Below are 18342 nucleotides of genomic sequence, written 5' to 3'. Positions count from 1 at the left end.
AGCGATTCTCTTGCCTCAGCCTCCTGAGTAGCTGGGACTACAGGCACCTGCCACAACACCCGGCTATTTTTTTTTTTTTTTTAAGAGACAGAGTCTCACTTTGTTGCCCTTGGTAGAGTGTCATGGCATCACAGCTCACAGCAACCTCCAACTCCTGGGCTTAAGCGATTCTCTTGCCTCAGCCTCCCGAGTAGCTGGGACTTCAGGCGCCCACCACAACGCCCGGCTATTTTTTGGTTGCAGTTCAGCCGGGGCCGGGTTTGAACCCGCCACCCTCCGTATATGGGGCCGGCGCCTTACCGACTGAGCCACAGGCGCCGCCCTAGATGGCTTATTCTTGCTCGCATGTATGCACTATCTCATTAATCAAATAAAATGGCACAAGTCAGGGTTAAAATCATTGTTGGGTGGCTGCAGGTTAAAGTAGCTCCATCCGACAGCCCCCCCTCGTTAGCCAGAGTCAATTAAATAAACTATAAAACCAATTCAACTATAATCTATAAGATCAACAACACCAACCCTGGCAGCATGAAGTCTACAGTGAGAACAGTGTTCTTCCTGTCCATTCAACTAGTCATTCCACCGCCCACCCCGCCATCAATCAATCAATCAATTCTGGCTGGCAGAACTTGTTCTAAATGCATCCATCCTATTTTTCTAGAGTTGTAAATAATGATGTCCTACAATTTGGCTAATGACCAATATAAAATCTCCTGACCTACAGTTTCAGCAATACATTCACACTCACTCTCTACTTTTTTTTTTTTTCTAAAGATCAAGTTAAGATTTGTTCATGTCCAGTCTCTGGCATGTGCTTTTTTTTTTTTTTTTAAACAAATAGAAAAATTAGCCAGACCTGGTGGCACACACTTGTAGTCCCAGCTACTTAGGAGGTTGAGACAAGAGAACTGCTTGAACCCAGGACCTTGAGGTTGCTGTGAGCCACAATTATACTACTGCACTCTAGCCCAGGCAACAGTGAAGACCTGGTTTCAAAAAATGTGTGTTTCAGTTAAATGAGGTCTAATAAAGAATTGGCATGTCCTTTCAAGCAGAAAGTTGTTTTATTCACTCCTCCAGTGCTTTCTGGCACATGGTGGGCCCTCAATACATATTTATTGAGCAAATGAATGAATGCCTTCAACAAAGATTTCTGACAGTGATTTCATGACTACTTTGACTAGTTACTTTGGCATTAACGGCCAACTACTAACTTCTGTTTGTCCATTAACCCTTAGATTAAATTTCATTGCTTTTGTGAAGCTTGATCCCCCTATTCCTGATCTCTGCTCCCCTTTCCAGGACCCTTTACAACTGTTAAAAACTGCAGGAGGGAAATTTTCATGGATATTTACTGTGTTCACCTTTGTATCTGCAATTCCATGCTTTCCAAGCCCAGTAGTAGGTTCTTTATCAATATTTGTTGAATGAATGAATAAAGTAAATTGGGCAGGAAATTTGTCTTTGCCTAAAGGCAAGAACTCATTCAATTTAACCTATTCTGGTTAAATTGGTGAAGGTCTGGACCTTCACATCTTTTTTTTTATTTAACAATTTTATTGATGTATGTATTTCCATACCATAAAATTTACCAGTTAAGTTCTAACATTGTTTTCTCTCTCCTTTTTTTGTGCAAAGGTCATTTTCTAATGGTAAAAATGATCTTGCACTCCTGACCTCAAGTGATCTTCCAGAGTAGCTGGGATCACAGGTGTGTGCCATCACCCCTGGCTTTCACAGTAAACACGGAGAGAAACTAAAGCAGAAGATGGTGGAGTCTTGGGTAGAAAATGGCCTCGTAGAGCCCAATTTACCTGGGTTTACTTCCCAGTTTTACTTTCCAATTGTAATCTTAAGCGAATTCGCTTCTCTAAGTCTCAGAATCTGATCTGTAAAATAGCACCAGTAAGAGTTTCCTCATTGGATCTGCTAAGGATTAAGTGAGATGACAAAGAAAAGGCTCCACAGTAGGAGCAAAAACTCAACAAATGAGGATTGTCTCCCTTCCCTTTGTTATCTGTTCACCTTGCACCTCCTAAGAGGTAGGTCTATTCTTTCACCATCATTATTTTATTCTGAGCATATTTTTAAAAATACCCAGGCTTCTTGATCCCTTAGCTTCCTCAGTATTTCTTTCTTTTTTTTTTTTATTGTTGGGGATTCATTGAGGGTACATTAAGCCAGGTTACACTGATTGCAATTGTTAGGTAGAGTCCCTCTTGCAATCATGTCCTGCCCCCATAAAGCTTCCTCTGTATTTCTGCAGGCCTCACTTCTTTATTCAGTTCAGCTTTCCTGGCATAATTCTTACAGATTTTAGTTCCTCTTTTTATTCATTCTTGAGCATATGCTTTTTCTCTCCATCTTTTGAATATTAGAGAACAGTGGATTCTCTGCCATTCCCTTTCTTCTTCACTGAGAGTATTCTATCGTGAACTCAGAATTGTTTTGTTTTCAAAGCCTCCCATTCTTTAAAAATGCTATTCCTTTTACTGCCTCTCATACGATATACCTATCTTCTCTTCTCCGTGGTTTGTATCACCTCAGGTTTCTACCCCTTCCCCAGGACCAACCAATTCTTCCCCGGGAGTCACATTACATCAGCATTACTAAGGCATTATCTGTCAATACTCCTGATTATGTTTATCTTAGGCAGTCAATCAAAAACGAACCTTGGTCCTGGTTTGATTTAACATGGAGGATGAACTGCTTAAGGTTAAATGCAAACTGCTGCGATATTTGAGGGTCACACATTTATATTCATATTAAATATATACCTGTTGAAATGTGTGCTTTTTCTCAAGGCGTCAGAGACCCAAGCTTTCGGGTGATTGGCATGGCGGAAAGGTGGGTTTCCAGAAACTTCTCCAAAAATTAAAGATGCCAGCAAAAGGACCGGCTCCACGCACTCAAGGAACGCCCACCAACAAAACCCATCTCCACAACCACCAGATTATCTCACCGGCCAGTGAGACTGCAAGGTTGGGGACCAGGCCGTACCACTCTGCGCTGCGCACGGGGGGTTCGCACCCACTCGGCGGCGACTGGCCGTTTCCCCCTCGCTTGGTTTTGCCCCTGCTCCCCCTGCGCAAGCATCCATAGTGTGTCTGGCCGGCGCTTTATAGCGGCAGCTTGGGCGGCTCCGCTCGCTGTTTTTCGTCTTCTCTGGGTGGTTTCTGGCTGTTGGCTCGCGAAGATGCAGCTCAAGCCGATGGAGATTAACCCCGAGGTGAGCGCCAGGTGCACCATGGCCCGGAGGGCGCAAGCCTGCGGGGCAGCCCTCGCCAGGTGGCCATATTGCTGGCTGGTCTTGTTTTATCGTTTCTTTTTTCTTTGCATTTGCCTTTCAGATGCTGAACAAAGTGAGTGGCGTCTAGTGCTGCCTGTCCCCCGGAGCGCCAAGGCGGAGGCGCCCAGTGGCTCTGGCTGTGGGCTGTGGCCGAGCCGCGCACTCCAGGGGCGGCGAGGCGGGGGCTGGGCACTCTCCTGCCCTTGCGTTTGGGGGGTAATTCTGAGAAACCCGATCAGGGGGCAATGGAGGAGGCTGCGCCCTGCTGCGAGCGAGCGCCGGGCGGAGTTCCCGAGGGCGTGGCGCGGGCAGCGGGGACTCGTCTACACGGGCTTCGCGGGAGCCACGTGTGGGCCGCGCTTTGTGCTGTGTCACTGCGCCGCCGAGGTGGGGGTGGCAGGGCGGGGCCGGGGCTCCTCCCAGGCTCGCGTGGGTGCGCGGAGCGGGCAGGAGTGCGGGCCCTCGTGACTGGTCTGGCCTTGTCCGCCTGGCCGCTCGTCTCCCCTCGGCAGGTGCTGGCCCGGCTGGGGGTCGCCGGCCAGTGGCGCTTCGCGGACGTGCTGGGGCTGGAGGAGGAGTCTCTGGGCTCAGTGCCGGCGCCCGCCTGCGCGCTGCTGCTGCTGTTCCCGCTCACGGCCCAGGTAGGTCGGGGCCCGGGATGCGCGGGTCCTGGCGGTGCACGCTGCTCCAGACCGGCGCAGAGGGCGCGCGGGCCCAGCCTGACGCCCCCTCCCGGAGGCGATCGAGGACCAGCCTCCCGGGGAGGGCGGAGCCTGCCCTTTCGAGGTGCCTGCTCTTTGGGTACCTCTGATAGCATTTATCGCCTCATCGCCCATCAGTCCAGAATTGCTTTAAATTTGGAAGAGAGGCAGCATTTCAGTTACATCGTTCCAGATAGCTGGGGAAATAATTCATCCTACCTATGCGTTCCCTTGAATTTAGGCTTTTTTGGAGCCTTCCACGCGGGGAATGGTTATTTGGTTCCCTTTAAGGGCTGGGTAACCTGGCAACTGTTGTGTGATTCTCAGATGCTCACCTACCTAAATGGAGGAGGGGAGGGCTCGCCTAAATCACGGGGAAACTGTTAGGGTCTCTAATTCTTCACCTCCCCTTCCTGGGTTTCTGATGCACTTAGGGGATTCTTCCCTCCCCACCCCACCCCCGAAACGTGCATGTGGTTTTCAGCCTCTCGGATGTTCGTTTTTAAGTTTAGCCTTTTGTGTGTGCGCGGTTTTGGTGCGGAAACTTCTTTCCTCTGCTTTTCCATTCTGTTCTGAGCTGGTAGCTAAATGAGATAGGTGGTTATTAGCACAGCCTTAAACACCTTCTCGTGGTCCCTGTAGATGGTCTTCCTCCTACAAGTGTGCATGGATATATGTACCTCAAAGACTGAGCATCAGATATAAAAACCTAGGTGGGATATTGGTTTTCTTGTGATGTGTGGAATCCCAGAAGTTACTACGGCAATGTCTTGTCTATCTTCTGTTGCTGTCACTTGATCCCTGACTTGGGAATGGTTGAAATTGGCATTAGCAAAACCTGGGACATTAGTATTTGAAGCGTCAGGTCAAACAAAGAATGAGGCCGCCTGAAACACCATCTTAAGGCCAGATGTTCTAGAATCATCTTCAGCCTAAAACCAAATTGTAGGGGGAGTTCTAGGCCTGCCTTCTAGTAAATCAGCTAAGTATTATGGGATTAAAAACACTACAGCTATTCAGATAATCACACTGACAGGTTTTTATTGCTAAAGCCTTTACTTGGGCAGAAAGGGAGCCAGCAAATCATTGCCGGTCAGATAAACTTCCTTGTTGACCACATCAAGCAGCCTTCTGCCTCCTGCTGAAGCATCTCACAGAGCTGTTCTGTTAGAGCGACCATGATGACGTGGGGGTTTTGAGCAGCATTCAGAGCCAAGGCCTCTGGGAGGCAGTGGTGCAGTGGGGTTTGCCTTTGAAAGCTCCCTGGTCTTTTGCTGGGCCAGGTGGATCTTGTTAGAGAACATTCTAGTTTGAATGGCTGTGTGTGAACCAGCTCAACACTTTGTTCCTTAATTACAGTTCAACCTGTCAGATTAATTGAGCACTTAAACCTGCTACAGAAATGCCTGCTGGGCACAACACTGAAGTAAATTTAAGGAAAATTGAGGTTCTGTAGATTGACTTCCAAACAAGCTAATGGTAATGTAGAATGTAATTCTGCATATTATTTTGACTAAAGAAAGGAAATGTTATAACATCCTGAATGGGCCACTTCTAAAATCTGATTTTAAGTAATGGTGCAGTGTCTATAGAAATATCTTTGTGCAAGAGCTCAAACGGCCCTAAAGGATGGGGCTAACCCATTTAAAAATTGTATCTAATTAGCCTAGAAAGTGAAAACATACATTTGACCGGCTATTATACGCAGAAACCGTTCATGTTACCAGGTAACTCGTGACCAGTCAGCAATGTGTTAATACTCAGTAATAATTTAAGGATCAGGTAGAGAGGATGTGAGAATGTGCTACTAGTTGGAGTTTAAGTTGATCTAGTGGGACAAGAGAACTTTCTCCTTGTGCCACACAGCAAGCTTGAACTTCACTTCTATGAATGGTAATTCAAGGCTAATAGGCTCAGAAATGCTTCTGATGTCTTGTGTGAATTTTGCTGGCTATGAGAAACAGGTGTTTCTATGGCATTTACTTAACTGAGAAGTCAACTTTTAAACTTGTTAGTGAAAGATCCAGGCAGGATCACTGAATTATGATACGAAAAGCTAGCAGAGGTCTTCCTCACTTTCCGGTTTCCAGTCTCTTCCCCAAATTGCTAATCTGACCTCAGCATCACCTCTTCCTCTTGTAAAGTCCCTCCCCTTAAAAGGGGATGGGAATAGGTGATTTCTGTGGCTTGGTCCTTTCAATAGTTAGGTTTGTTTTCGAGAAGTGTATTTCGACAGAAGAGAAACAGAACTTTAAGGAATGGTGAAATACAAACTCACTCGTGTTCTTGTGGGGCATTAAATTGGCCAAAGCTCGATTAGGATGCCTATGTGAAATACAGTTGTTAGTCTTGAAGAAAATACTGAACTGGTCTCTTTGTTTGCTGGCTTCTTGACAAAAGGTTGCAGTGGTATCTAGACAGGGCCTTGGGCAGCATCCAAGGCATTTACTGCACTGCAGCATCTGGGTGGAGTCTCGGGACCTCTCAGAGCCCTGCTGGCTGGCGTGGGTGTGGGAAGCAGACGGGCCCTCTGGGCACTGCCAGCATCTAGAACCAAGGCTCCTGGTCACACATCCCACTTGTGTTTCCCTTCAGGTGCTAGAACTCACTGTACTTGCCGTCTGTTCTCTGTATTTTCATCTTGAGATATAAAAATGTTTTTCACATTGACAGCATGAGAACTTCAGGAAAAAACAAATCGAGGAACTGAAGGGCCAAGAAGTTAGTCCTAAAGTGTACTTCATGAAGCAGACCATCGGGAACTCGTGCGGTACGGTCGGACTCATCCACGCCGTGGCCAACAACCAGGACAAACTGGAATTCGGTACGTGTGGGGTTTGAGGCCAGTCTTCCTTGATTTGAACTGGAAAATGTGGAGTTTAGAAAGCAGAGTTCACTCTGACACTTCATTTCAGAAACCTCCAGGGTCTATTCAGCAAATTGATTGCCTTAAGATTTTTTAAACCTTATTTCATCATGGCTGCTCTTTACCCAGATACAATCCTTGAGTGCTCTTTAAGGGGAGGAAACTCATTGAAGAGGCATGGTTGGTTTTGCTGCTTACACTGGAGTGGACATCCGAGTGATAGGCTGTTGGGTCTGCACACAGCTTCAGGGGCTCTGCAGGGAAGGAGAACATTTGAGGGCCGATTAGTGTAGTGATTCTCACATGCTCCTGTTCAGTTCTCAACAATGCTGGAGAATTCAAGGTGATCTTAAGCCAGAAGATAATTGACAATCAGACATCTAATTGTCTTTAATGGTTCATAAGCAATAGGAGGGCCAAACTGGCTTAGAGCAGTGTGAAAGTTCCTGCAGGGAGACATAGCAGCAGGTGGAAACCTCAAGCAATACAGCTGTGAACGAAGTCAAGTCCAGGGCTTTAGCTCACCTCCAGTGAATGCTGTGGAGGATACAGGGGTAATGGGTCCCAGCCCTGAAGCTTGACAGAGGTACAGTTAACAGCACTGGAATATGTTCAAATAACATGGCCATTGTGTGTGATTTAGACTAAACTTTGTTAAAGGCCAGAGAGTAAATCTTTTAGGCTTTGAGGCCTAGGGGTCTGTGCGCTGTGGCACAAAAGCAGCTATAGATGTGGTTAGATATAAACTAGTGGATGTGGCTGTGTGTTCCAGTAAAACTTTATTTATAAAAATAGGCAGCAGTGGTTTTTAGACTCCTGATTTAGACAAGGGCAGGGGTGGTTAGGAATTGAATAATTTTAATAGCTGATACTGTTCCGTTTAGCAGGTCAAAAGCAAACTTCTTTTTTTAACAAGGAAAGTATGACTAAGACTTTGCTATTAGTATACTTTAAAAAAAATTCTTTTTTATTTCCTAACCACTAGTAACCGGGGATCTTAGTGCATTAGTACACTTTTGAGATTAATAAAAAGGCTTATCTGTTCATAAACATCCTGATCATTTAGAGATTACTTTTTCAAATGATTGACTTGATTGAGCCACATTAAAAACTTGCAGCTTGATTCTTTATTCTGCATAAGTCTCACTTAATAATACTGTGTTCTGAGGTCAGAGATACTGTAACTTTTTTAACATGGTAATGACAGTGTCAAATATTTGCTTCCTTGGAAAGGTAAGATTTCTATCACTTCCAAATTTCAAAATGGTCTGTTTAACAAATTTAAGTTCATATTGAAGTCTTAAAATCCTAAGTTGCTGTTGAGGTACTGTGTAATTAGTATCTCTTAGGTTTATCCATGAAATATTCATGCTAACAGTCAGCCAGCCGGATGTGTCTGTGTGGTACTATTTGGTTCTTCAGATTTCTTCAAAGTTCTATCTGGAAAACTGAATGACTAAAATTGAATTTTCTGGGGCCAGGCATAGTGGCTCATGCCTGTAATCCTAGCACTTTAAGAGGCCAAGGCAGGTGAATTGCCTGAGCTCATGAGTTTGAGACCAGCCTGAGCCAGAGCACGACCTTGTCTTTCAAACTAGCCGGGCATTGTGGCAGTTGCCTGTAGTTCCAGCTCCTTGGGAGGCTGGAGCAAGAGAATTGCTTAAGCCTGAGAGTTTGAGGTTGCTGTGAACTGTGATACCATGGCACTCTATTGAGGGTGACAAAGTGAGACTGTCTTAAAAAAAAAAAAAAATTGAATTTTCTATCACGAAATAATTTTGGTTTGGGAACTGTTGTTTTGAATGGGATTGTAACATCATGTATGTGATGGGTATTAATTGTACATTGTTAAGTGCTACGGATACAGCATTAGAAAAGTTATCTTGTCTTTGTGGCCTAGTAATCTCAGAAATGTTTGTTACAAATAGGTAAGTGCTATGTGCTATAAGAAAGTGATAAGAGATTTGAGAAATGAATTTGAGGTGGAAGGGGAGAGGGATCAGAGGCGGCAGGAAGCAGAGGCAAAGAAGAGCTGGCACACTGGAGAAACAGGCCACTTCGGCTTGAATGCAGTGAGTAGGGAGTTGCTGGAAAAAGATGCTGGAGAAAGGATCGCTTGTCCACATCCTTGGAAGCCATATTAAAGATTGAGGTTGGTCACGTGACCAGCCATGCAGAAGTACACGTCAGCAATAAATGTGAACGTATATGTATTATTTTATCTGTATTAATACATGTGTTTTGTTTGTTTTTTTAAGAGGATGGATCAGTCCTGAAACAGTTTCTTTCGGAAACAGAGAAGATGTCTCCTGAGGACAGAGCCAAGTGCTTTGAAAAGAATGAGGTAGGAAGCAAACATTCAGAGCATTGCTTTTAAATAACTCAGGAGATGTTCATGCTCATGATTTTCTCTTTTCTGCAGGCCATCCAGGCAGCCCATGATGCCGTGGCACAGGAAGGCCAATGTCGGGTAAATGCAAACACAAATCAGAGCCAGGCTGCCCCAGTGCTATCTGCATTTCTACTGACATATGGGCAGGGGACTCTTACTGGAATCAGCCAAGGTTACCCACTGCAGACAGTTAAGGGGGACTCTTACTGGAATCAGCCAAGGTTACCCACTGCAGACAGTTAAGGGGAACTCTTACTGGAATCAGCCAAGGTTACCCACTGCAGACAGTTAAGGGGGACTCTTACTGGAATCAGCCAAGGTTACCCACCTGCAGACAGTTAAGGGGGACTCTTACTGGAATCAGCCAAGGTTACCCACTGCAGACAGTTAAGGGGGACTCTTACTGGAATCAGCCAAGGTTACCCACTGCAGACAGTTAAGGGAACTCTTACTGGAATCAGCCAAGGTTACCCACTGCAGACAGTTAAGGGGGACTCTTACTGGAATCAGCCAAGGTTACCCACTGCAGACAGTTAAGGGGAACTCTTACTGGAATCAGCCAAGGTTACCCACTGCAGACAGTTAAGGGGGACTCTTACTGGAATCAGCCAAGGTTACCCACTGCAGACAGTTAAGGGGACTCTTACTGGAATCAGCCAAGGTTACCCACTGCAGACAGTTAAGGGGGACTCTTACTGGAATCAGCCAAGGTTACCCACTGCAGACAGTTAAGGGGACTCTTACTGGAATCAGCCAAGGTTACCCACTGCAGACAGTTAAGGGGGACTCTTACTGGAATCAGCCAAGGTTACCCACTGCAGACAGTTAAGGGGGACTCTTACTGGAATCAGCCAAGGTTACCCACTGCAGACAGTTAAGGGGGACTCTTACTGGAATCAGCCAAGGTTACCCACTGCAGACAGTTAAGGGGGACTCTTACTGGAACCAGCCAAGGTTACCCACTGCAGACAGTTAAGGGGGACTCTTACTGGAACCAGCCAAGGTTACCCACTGCAGACAGTTAAGGGGACTCTTACTGGAATCAGCCAAGGTTACCCACTGCAGACAGTTAAGGGGGACTCTTACTGGAACCAGCCAAGGTTACCCACTGCAGACAGTTAAGGGGGACTCTTACTGGAATCAGCCAAGGTTACCCACTGCAGACAGTTAAGGGGGACTCTTACTGGAACCAGCCAAGGTTACCCACTGCAGACAGTTAAGGGGGACTCTTACTGGAACCAGCCAAGGTTACCCACTGCAGACAGTTAAGGGGACTCTTACTGGAATCAGCCAAGGTTACCCACTGCAGACAGTTAAGGGGGACTCTTACTGGAACCAGCCAAGGTTACCCACTGCAGACAGTTAAGGGGGACTCTTACTGGAATCAGCCAAGGTTACCCACTGCAGACAGTTAAGGGGGACTCTTACTGGAATCAGCCAAGGTTACCCACCTGCAGACAGTTAAGGGGGACTCTTACTGGAATCAGCCAAGGTTACCCACCTGCAGACAGTTAATACCAGAGAAGTTTACCCAAGTAACGCTATGACTAAGACTTGTTCATAAAAATGGCTCTTCAGAAATCTAACTGGGAGTTTAAATAGTCTTGAGTCAATTCAAATGGACAGTTTTTTTTTTTTTCCAGTTTTCTATTTAGATCCAAATGAGTATTGTAGAGTAATACTTCTCTCTCCTAGTAATTGAACATTTCAAATACTCTACTTACAGACTGTTAGGAGAATAAGAGAGATTGACCAAGATAATCTCTAGGAGGCTTAAATGCCCCATGATTCTGAATGACCTCCAAGTCAACTGCTAAACTTAAGGAGGTGACAGTGCCTTCATAACTACAGTTGGCTTTGCCACCTCCTAATCTTGACTATGGTGAGACACTTACCTTCCTGGAGCCTTAATCTCCTCCTCAGTAAAAAGTCTGTAATAGTAGCATCCCCATGGAGTTGTTCTGACAGTTACGGTGTATCTATTTTAAGAGTAGAGCTAGTGTGTTGGAAATACACAAATAACAACTGTAATGATTTTTTTAAAAAAGCGAGTTGGGTTCATGCATATTTCGCTAGAATTGCACGATAATTTGAACAAGTTCAGCTATTTTCATTAAAAAAATTTCTTGACTCTTCAGGTAGATGACAAAGTGAATTTTCATTTTATTCTGTTTAACAACGTGGACGGCCATCTCTATGAACTTGGTATGTTTCCATTTTTATGACCCAGCATAGTTTCATGCATTCTTTCTGACTTAATTTCTCTTAAAGTATTGCGTGATTTTATGGCACTTGGCATATCATTTTTAAAATGCAAGTGTTAGGTAGATATATCACATAATGGTAAAGTCTGGGCCTTTACCATGTAACCATCCCTGAAATAGTGTACATTGTGCCCAATAAGTAATTTCTCATCCCTCAGCCCCTTACGCTTGTCCCTATATTATTGTTTATATAGCCACAATAAAAAGGTGGTCTCATGGGGAAACCACCAGAGCAACTTCCTCAGGCACCTGACGTGCTAACGGAATGGCTTTGGTCACAGATCAGATTGCCAGTTCAAGGTGTACGTGTTCAGACTTTGCTCCTACAGCATCCTCTGATATCAGCCTTTTCAGGTAAAGAATACTTCTGGAAAAGGCTTGGTGCCTGAAGATGACCTTATTTGTGTAAAAAGAATTTGGACATCTGTTAACTGGTTTATGGCATCAAGATATGGCATCAAGAAAGATTATCTTGTAAGGTCCATCACCTTTGGATTAATGGAGAAAGACTTCCAATGGTGTTGGCTCAAGTTGAGACACTTTCCATGGGCTTACAAGGACAGAGGAGAGTTGGGGGCAATCTACAGTCATTGGAGGGCAAATGAAATCTCAAGTCTGTCCTCTTCTTGCCCCTACCTTTTCTATAACCCAGACCTGTGTGCTCTGTGGTCCTTCCTAATGGGGCACAAGCCCCTTTATTACTGTAGCAGAACTGACCTTGTGCGTGACCTTATTAATTGAAGATTAGAATTGCCTGGGATGGATATCTAGGCACACTTGAGCTTCACTGGCAGCCTGTTGCTTTAAAACCAGGCTTCCTTTTATGGGATTTGCGGTGGTATTCAGAAGAATCTAAAACTTCCCTGTGGGCTTGGCACGGTAGGAGAAAATACGCAGAGAAAATTGACATGCCTGGCTTCTTTGTTTCAGATGGACGAATGCCTTTTCCAGTGAACCATGGCGCCAGTTCAGAGGACTGCCTGCTGCAGGTAATCTTTGGAATGGATCTCTTTCTACCAGGGCCCTTGTGGCTTTGGCTAAATTGTCTCTTCTAAATGGCTAACGCTCTGTCAGTACAGCCGGCATCAGTTGTCTGGGTTAATAGCAGTCTTTAGAGCTTAAAGATCTTCTTAGTAATTCTATCTACCTTATTTTATAGCAAGTGGTTTGAAACAGGATCCTTCAAAACCCTTGACTAATCTGTTTCGTGTGCTGTCTTTAGTCCACAGTGAGAATTAGCCTGAAAGCCATTGCTTGGCTTCCTTGTGGGATTAGGGTGACCATTGTACTTCTGTCAGGTTATATCAAAGCCAGAGATTCTCAGAACAGCAACCTGAGCCTTTCCTAATCCCTCCAGCATTGCTGGATGCAGGTCAGTCTTGTAGATAGTGTACTGCGCATTCTTTTTAGGCAACTAACTTCAGGAATTTTTTTCTTCCCACCTGGTCCACTATTACAGGACGAGAGAAGCAGATTCAAACATACCTGGCAAGAACTTTAAGATCAGGGATTACTGTGCAACCGTCCAGGACAGAATCCTCTAGATTCTGGATAAGAATTGGTAGCCTGCTCTAGCCCTCTACAAATGAGTCTCTAGAGTCAGTTTATCATTTATTGTGATAAAATACAAAATTCGGTTAAGGTTTAGCTACTTCGTTTGTTGTAGTAATGATAGCTAATTCTTCTTTAGCTATTATGCAAACCAGGCGAAAGCTTTTTCCATAAAGAACCAAACAGGAAAGATTTCAGGCTTTGTGTGGCTTATGGCTTTGTTCCGTGTATTCAGTTCTGCTATTAGAATTCTGAGCAGCCCGTAGACAGTATCTGAGTAAGTGTATCTGTGTTCCACCAAAAGTTTTTTCACAAGAACAGTCAGCAGGCTGGATTTGGCCCCCAGGCTGCACTTTGCTGAGCCCAGGCTAATTGCTATTCTAGGTGATTTATATCATTTTAGAATTCTTCTAATGACACAGTAAGGTATATATCCTCATCCCTGTTTTACACATGAGGAAACTTGGGTGTAAAGGTTTTAAATAATGCCCAAGAGCAGTGACTTAAAGGTAGAACCTAGACAGTCTGCAGTTAGTCTGTGCTCCCAGCCACTCAGTAGTACTCTTTGTAAGAGACCTTTGGAACATCACAGACCTGATAGCCTTAAGATGCTGGTGGACCAAATTCTGTCTCTGTAGGAGGGAGGGTCACTTTAGCTGGCTGTCGTACACACTTGAGATCAATTCAAACTAATTCTTGGTATGCAAGAGGTATGCTGCTGAAATAGTCATGAGGGGCCGGGTGTGGTGGCTCACGCCTGTAATCCTAGTACTCTGGGAGGCTGAGGCCAGTCGATTGCTTGAGCTCAGGAGTTCGAGACCAGCCTGAGCCAGAGTGAGACCTTATCTCTAAAAATATAGCAGGGCATTGTGGTGGGCATGTGTAGTCCCAGCTACTTGGGAGGCTGAGGCAAGAGAATTGAGCCCAAGAGTTTGAGGTTGCTGTGAGCTATGATTCCATGGCACTGTACCCCATGGTGACAAAGTGAGACTATCTCAAAAAAAAAAAAAAAAAATTAAGAAAGTAGAATAGTCTTCAGGAATTGAAGAATAGATCTAGAGAGGAAGGATGAGGGGGTGTTGCATGAGGGAGTCAGAAATGTACTTGTGGGAGAGAATAAGAACAACGGCAGAATTTCTGGTCTTTCATCATTTGGGGGAAAGACTGTTCCTGTTAATAAAACGTTTAGATACTTGCTAACTCTGATCTAATATTATATACCATAAAAATGTGCCCACATCTGGATTCCTGAATCTGTTACACGAGTAGAATTTGTGAGGTAAGGGGAAGGAAAAACCTGTTTTTTTTTTTTAAACTGTTCTAGTAAGAATCTCATTTACAATGAAAAATTCTAATCAAGTTCAACTAGCATCTTAATTAAGTTCTTCCCCTAAATGTGGTTGGTTCTAAATTAAAGACATTTTAATATCTTTAATGTCATACTGAATTGTTAAACTGGTGAGAAATACATAAACTTTAAGTATTCTAAACTTGAATGAATTAAATCCCTGAACATTGGGTTTTTAAATGTGGTTACAAAGTGGGAACAAAACTCCAGTGTGGTTGATGCTTTTTTCAGGGCCAAGTGCGTCACCGAATGGGTGATTTCCAGACTTTAGGAGCTGATGTTCCATCACTGTTCTGTGTCATCTTCAATGTAGCTTGCAAAGCTGTCTTGCTACTGGACTTTTTTTTTAATCTCTATAACAGTGTTTCTCAATTCACTGGACTTTTTACAGATTAAAGATAGTGATTGCTCTCAAAGCATTTAAACCCTCGAGTTTGGTAAATAACTTACACTGGGATCAGTTTTCTGCTACCAATCATTTTTTTTTTTTTTTTTTTTTTTTTTTTTGAGACAGTCACTCTGTCACCCTCAGTAGAGTGCTGTGGTGTCACAACTCACAGCAACCTCCAGCTCTTGGGCTTAAACGATTCTTTTGCCTCAGCCTCCCAAGTAGCTGGGACTGCAGGCACCCACCAAAACGTTCGGCTATTTCTTTGTTGTTGTTGTCATTGTGTTTAGCTGGCTGGGGCCAGGTTCGAATTTGCCAGCCCTGGTGTACGTGGCCGGCACCCTAACCCCTGACCTATGGGCGCCAAGCCTGCTACCAGTCTTTTTAATCTAGATCTTAGAATTTAGTAGCCCTTGTCTCTCCTATAAACCTCTACAAATCCATCACTTGTCTGTACCTGGGATACTAAATACACTTTAAGGCTCTTCTGTAAAATTCTGGCTTAGAAGAAAATTGTCTCTACTCCAGAAATTCCTAAGTTAGGAGAACTTTTATGCCCTCTTACAGAAGAGAGATCAATTTGCTATCTTGTTTAAATTTGAGGAAATGAACATTAATAGTTTAGTTTTCCTGCCAAAACCAGGCACAAGGTATGAGAAGCGCAGAGCATTTGATGGAATTAATATAAAGGAGTCAGTTTCTGAAGTCAAATCCAGGTGTGTGTTCCTGTCTCTCCCATCACGGGATTTTTTTCTTCTTTCCTTAAGCCCTGGTTTTCAAGTTTAATGAGAGATTTAAAGTAGATCACAATGAACTTTGAACAAGGCCTTGGAGGTACTTTTCTCTTTGAAGTTTCTGTGCTGAGCTCTTGCTGTTTGGATATTAATGACATTCTTCCCTTTCAGGACGCAGCCAAGGTCTGCAGAGAATTCACTGAGCGTGAGCAGGGGGAAGTCCGCTTCTCTGCTGTGGCCCTCTGCAAGGCAGCCTAGTGCCCTGCAAAAGGGAGTTGGCTCCTTTCCCTTCGACATGAAGATATATACCTCCCCACCAGTCAAAATGCTCCAGTATTTGTGAAACATAGCTGTTCTTCCATTCTGCAGACACGCTCTTCCCCTCAGCCACATCCAAGCACGAGCTGTCCATCAAGCCAAGTTTGGTGTGAGCTTCAGATGGTGAAGCATTTCCCCTTATCATACGTCTTGTACCTAAGTATCTAATGCTTTAAATGGCTACTTTGGTTTGTGTCTGTAAGTGAAGGCCCTGGATGTGGTTTAATTGTTTGTCCTTAAAAGAAATAAACCTTTTCTGCTGGTAAGATACAAGCCTGCACTTTTTCTCATTTTCTTCTACGTTTCCCCCAAGAGATCTCAAATTATTTTCATACGGATCTACAAGTGTCTTTCACATGAGCAACTCACAGAGCACAGCTAAGAAAATGACCATAAAAACAGTGGTTTGTCGTGACTCTGGACTTGTATGCATTTATGGTCTCTGAGTGTACCTGTAGCAATTAAGGCTTAAAAAGTTCTAAATATAGGGCAGCGCCTGTGGCTCAGTGAGTAGGGCGCCGGCCCCATATACTGAGGGTGGTGGGTTCAAACCCAGCCCCGGCCAAATTGCAACAAAAAAATAGCCGGGTGTTGTGGCGGGCGCCTGTAGTCCCAGCTGCTCAGGAGGCTGAGGCAAGATAATTGCGTAAGCCCAAGAGCTGGAGGTTGCTGTGAGTCCTGTGATGTCATGGCAGTCTACCGAGGGTGGTAAAGTGAGACTCTGTCTCTACAAAAAAAAACAAGTTCTAAATATAAAAAGTTTAAATAGATTATTTTTATTTTTATTTTTTTTTTTTTGTGATTTTTTTTGGCTGGGGCTGGGTTTGAACCCGCCACCTCCGGCATATGGGACCGGCGCCCTACTCCTTGAGCCACAGGCGCCGCCCTAAACAGATTATTTTTAGAAAAATTATAGAAAATTTTGGAAACTTATAGAAAAATTAATATTCTAGAGTTCCCATCAACTCCACCCACCCAGTGTCCCCTGTTACTGAGATACTGACACGTTGCTGTTAAACCCAAGTCCGGGGCTTATTCAGATTTCCTTATTTCCTTAGTTTTTACCTAATGTCCTTTTTGTGTTTCTGGATCCACATGATAGATATTCAGTTGTGGATTGTTAGGCTCCTTGTGGCTGTGTAAATTTCTCAGACTTTGCTTTTGATGGTCCTGACTGCTGTGGGGAGTATTGGTCACTTATTTAGTAAGATGACCCTCAGTTGGCCAGGTGCGGTGGCTTGGGCCTGTAATCCTAACACTGGGAGGCCGAAGCTGGTGGATTGCTTGAGACCAAGAGTATGAGGTCTCGTGTTTGAGACAAACCTGAGCAAGAGTGGAAAAAAACAGATAAACTAGCCAGAAGTTGTGGAGGGCATCTGTAGTCCCAGCTACTCGAGAGGCTGGGACAAGAGGATCGCTTGAGCCCAAGAGTATGAGGTTGCTGTGAGATATGATACTACAGTACTCTACCCAGGATGAGAGTGAGACTCCCCCCAAAAATGCACCTCTACTAGGATTTGTCTGATGTCTTCCTGTTAATTAGATTAGGGTTGCAAGGTTTAGGGAGGATGACCACAGAAGCAAAGTATCATTTTCTTCTCAAAGGGTTCAGAAACATGATTTACCATTCATTGTTAATGTCCTTGGTCACCTGGTCGAGGTAGCGTTTGTCAAGCTTCTCTCCTGTAAATGATTTCACCTGCCCTGTCCATACTATACTCTTTGGAAGGACATCAGTACCTAAAACCCACACATAAGGGGGGATTTATGTTCTATCTCATTGAGGGCAGAGAATCTAAATTTTTTGGAAAGGAAATTTGTGTCTTTAATATTTTATATCAACATGAAGTCATGTATGTTAAGTTCTGGGTTTGTATTATAATCCGATGCTACTTGCTCACATTGTCCCAGCTTTCGTCACTGGAAGCTGTTTCAGTTGGCTCCTGTGTCCCTTAGGTACACCCCCTCTCAATATAGGTTTGTTTGTTTTTAAACAATTACTTTCAACAAAAAATTGTTTTCAACAGATACCTTCACTTTCTTACTTAGTAAATAAGGATACACTAATTCATAGGCTTTCACTAAGATTAAACGAAGACATTTGCGCTCAACTAAAGAATGCTCGAATGTAACCATTCCCTTCTAGTTACAAAAATAAAGGGCCATGAGGAAAAACCTTGATGCTTCCTGCTTTTGTTGTCCTCAAAGAAGAGCTCTATCCTGTCTGCTGCAAGGAATCCAGATAATTTGGATGTCAGTGTTTTTATCTCTAATTCTTCCAGCTTCTAAGTAAAGGATATCTCAGTTTCTGGAAAGAAAAGTGATCACATCTGTTGACACCCTGTTAGAAGCTATGCAGTGATTCAGGTGATTCTGGTTCTTAGAGTTGAAGTTAGAGGGCTGCATTTTAAACGCTCACATGGTGTGTGACTCCCGTTCAATCACCTGGAAGGTTGACTTACGGGAAGGAAGCAGAACAAGGCTCCTTCCT

The 18342-nt window shown here is 44.2% G+C and overlaps 2 protein-coding genes across 3 annotated transcripts in view; one reads left to right on the top strand and one right to left on the bottom strand.

Annotated features, from left to right (window-relative positions):
* The window catches only part of APBB2 (amyloid beta precursor protein binding family B member 2), a 425552-nt gene extending 422719 nt beyond the window's left edge, over nucleotides 1-2833 (bottom strand). Inside the window, exon 1 of the mRNA XM_053577899.1 lies at nucleotides 2778-2833. The gene's annotated coding sequence lies outside the window, so the exon portion shown is untranslated. The remainder of the gene's footprint in view (nucleotides 1-2777) is intronic.
* Nucleotides 2834-3056: 223 nt separating this feature from the next.
* UCHL1 (ubiquitin C-terminal hydrolase L1) lies at nucleotides 3057-16121 on the top strand. 2 transcript variants are annotated; one of them, XM_053577684.1, is made up of 9 exons: nucleotides 3057-3229; nucleotides 3351-3362; nucleotides 3802-3930; nucleotides 6664-6814; nucleotides 9115-9200; nucleotides 9279-9326; nucleotides 11387-11453; nucleotides 12443-12501; nucleotides 15705-16121. In XM_053577684.1, the coding sequence occupies exons 1-9, from the start codon at nucleotides 3197-3199 to the stop codon at nucleotides 15789-15791; spliced, it is 672 nt and encodes a 223-aa protein (XP_053433659.1). In that variant the 5' UTR covers nucleotides 3057-3196; the 3' UTR covers nucleotides 15792-16121. The 2 variants fall into 2 exon arrangements, with proteins under 2 accessions (XP_053433659.1, XP_053433658.1); XM_053577683.1 differs by lacking the exons at nucleotides 3057-3229; nucleotides 3351-3362 and having other exon boundaries at nucleotides 3512-3930.
* Nucleotides 16122-18342: the final 2221 nt, after the last annotated feature.

This window comes from Nycticebus coucang, chromosome 23 (assembly GCF_027406575.1).
Source record: "Nycticebus coucang isolate mNycCou1 chromosome 23, mNycCou1.pri, whole genome shotgun sequence".
In the NCBI taxonomy this organism is placed as follows: domain Eukaryota; kingdom Metazoa; phylum Chordata; class Mammalia; order Primates; family Lorisidae; genus Nycticebus; species Nycticebus coucang.
This window is presented reverse-complemented; position numbering and strand designations above follow the sequence as displayed.

Coding starts and splice junctions, on each gene's coding strand:
- UCHL1 (XM_053577683.1), top strand. CDS start 3,535: ATGGAGGAGGCTGCGCCCTGCTGCGAGCGAGCGCCGGGCGGAGTTCCC. Junction 3,931..6,663: donor TGTTCCCGCTCACGGCCCAG/GTAGGTCGGGGC, acceptor TCACATTGACAG/CATGAGAACTTCAGGAAAAA. Junction 11,454..12,442: donor CGGCCATCTCTATGAACTTG/GTATGTTTCCAT, acceptor TCTTTGTTTCAG/ATGGACGAATGCCTTTTCCA.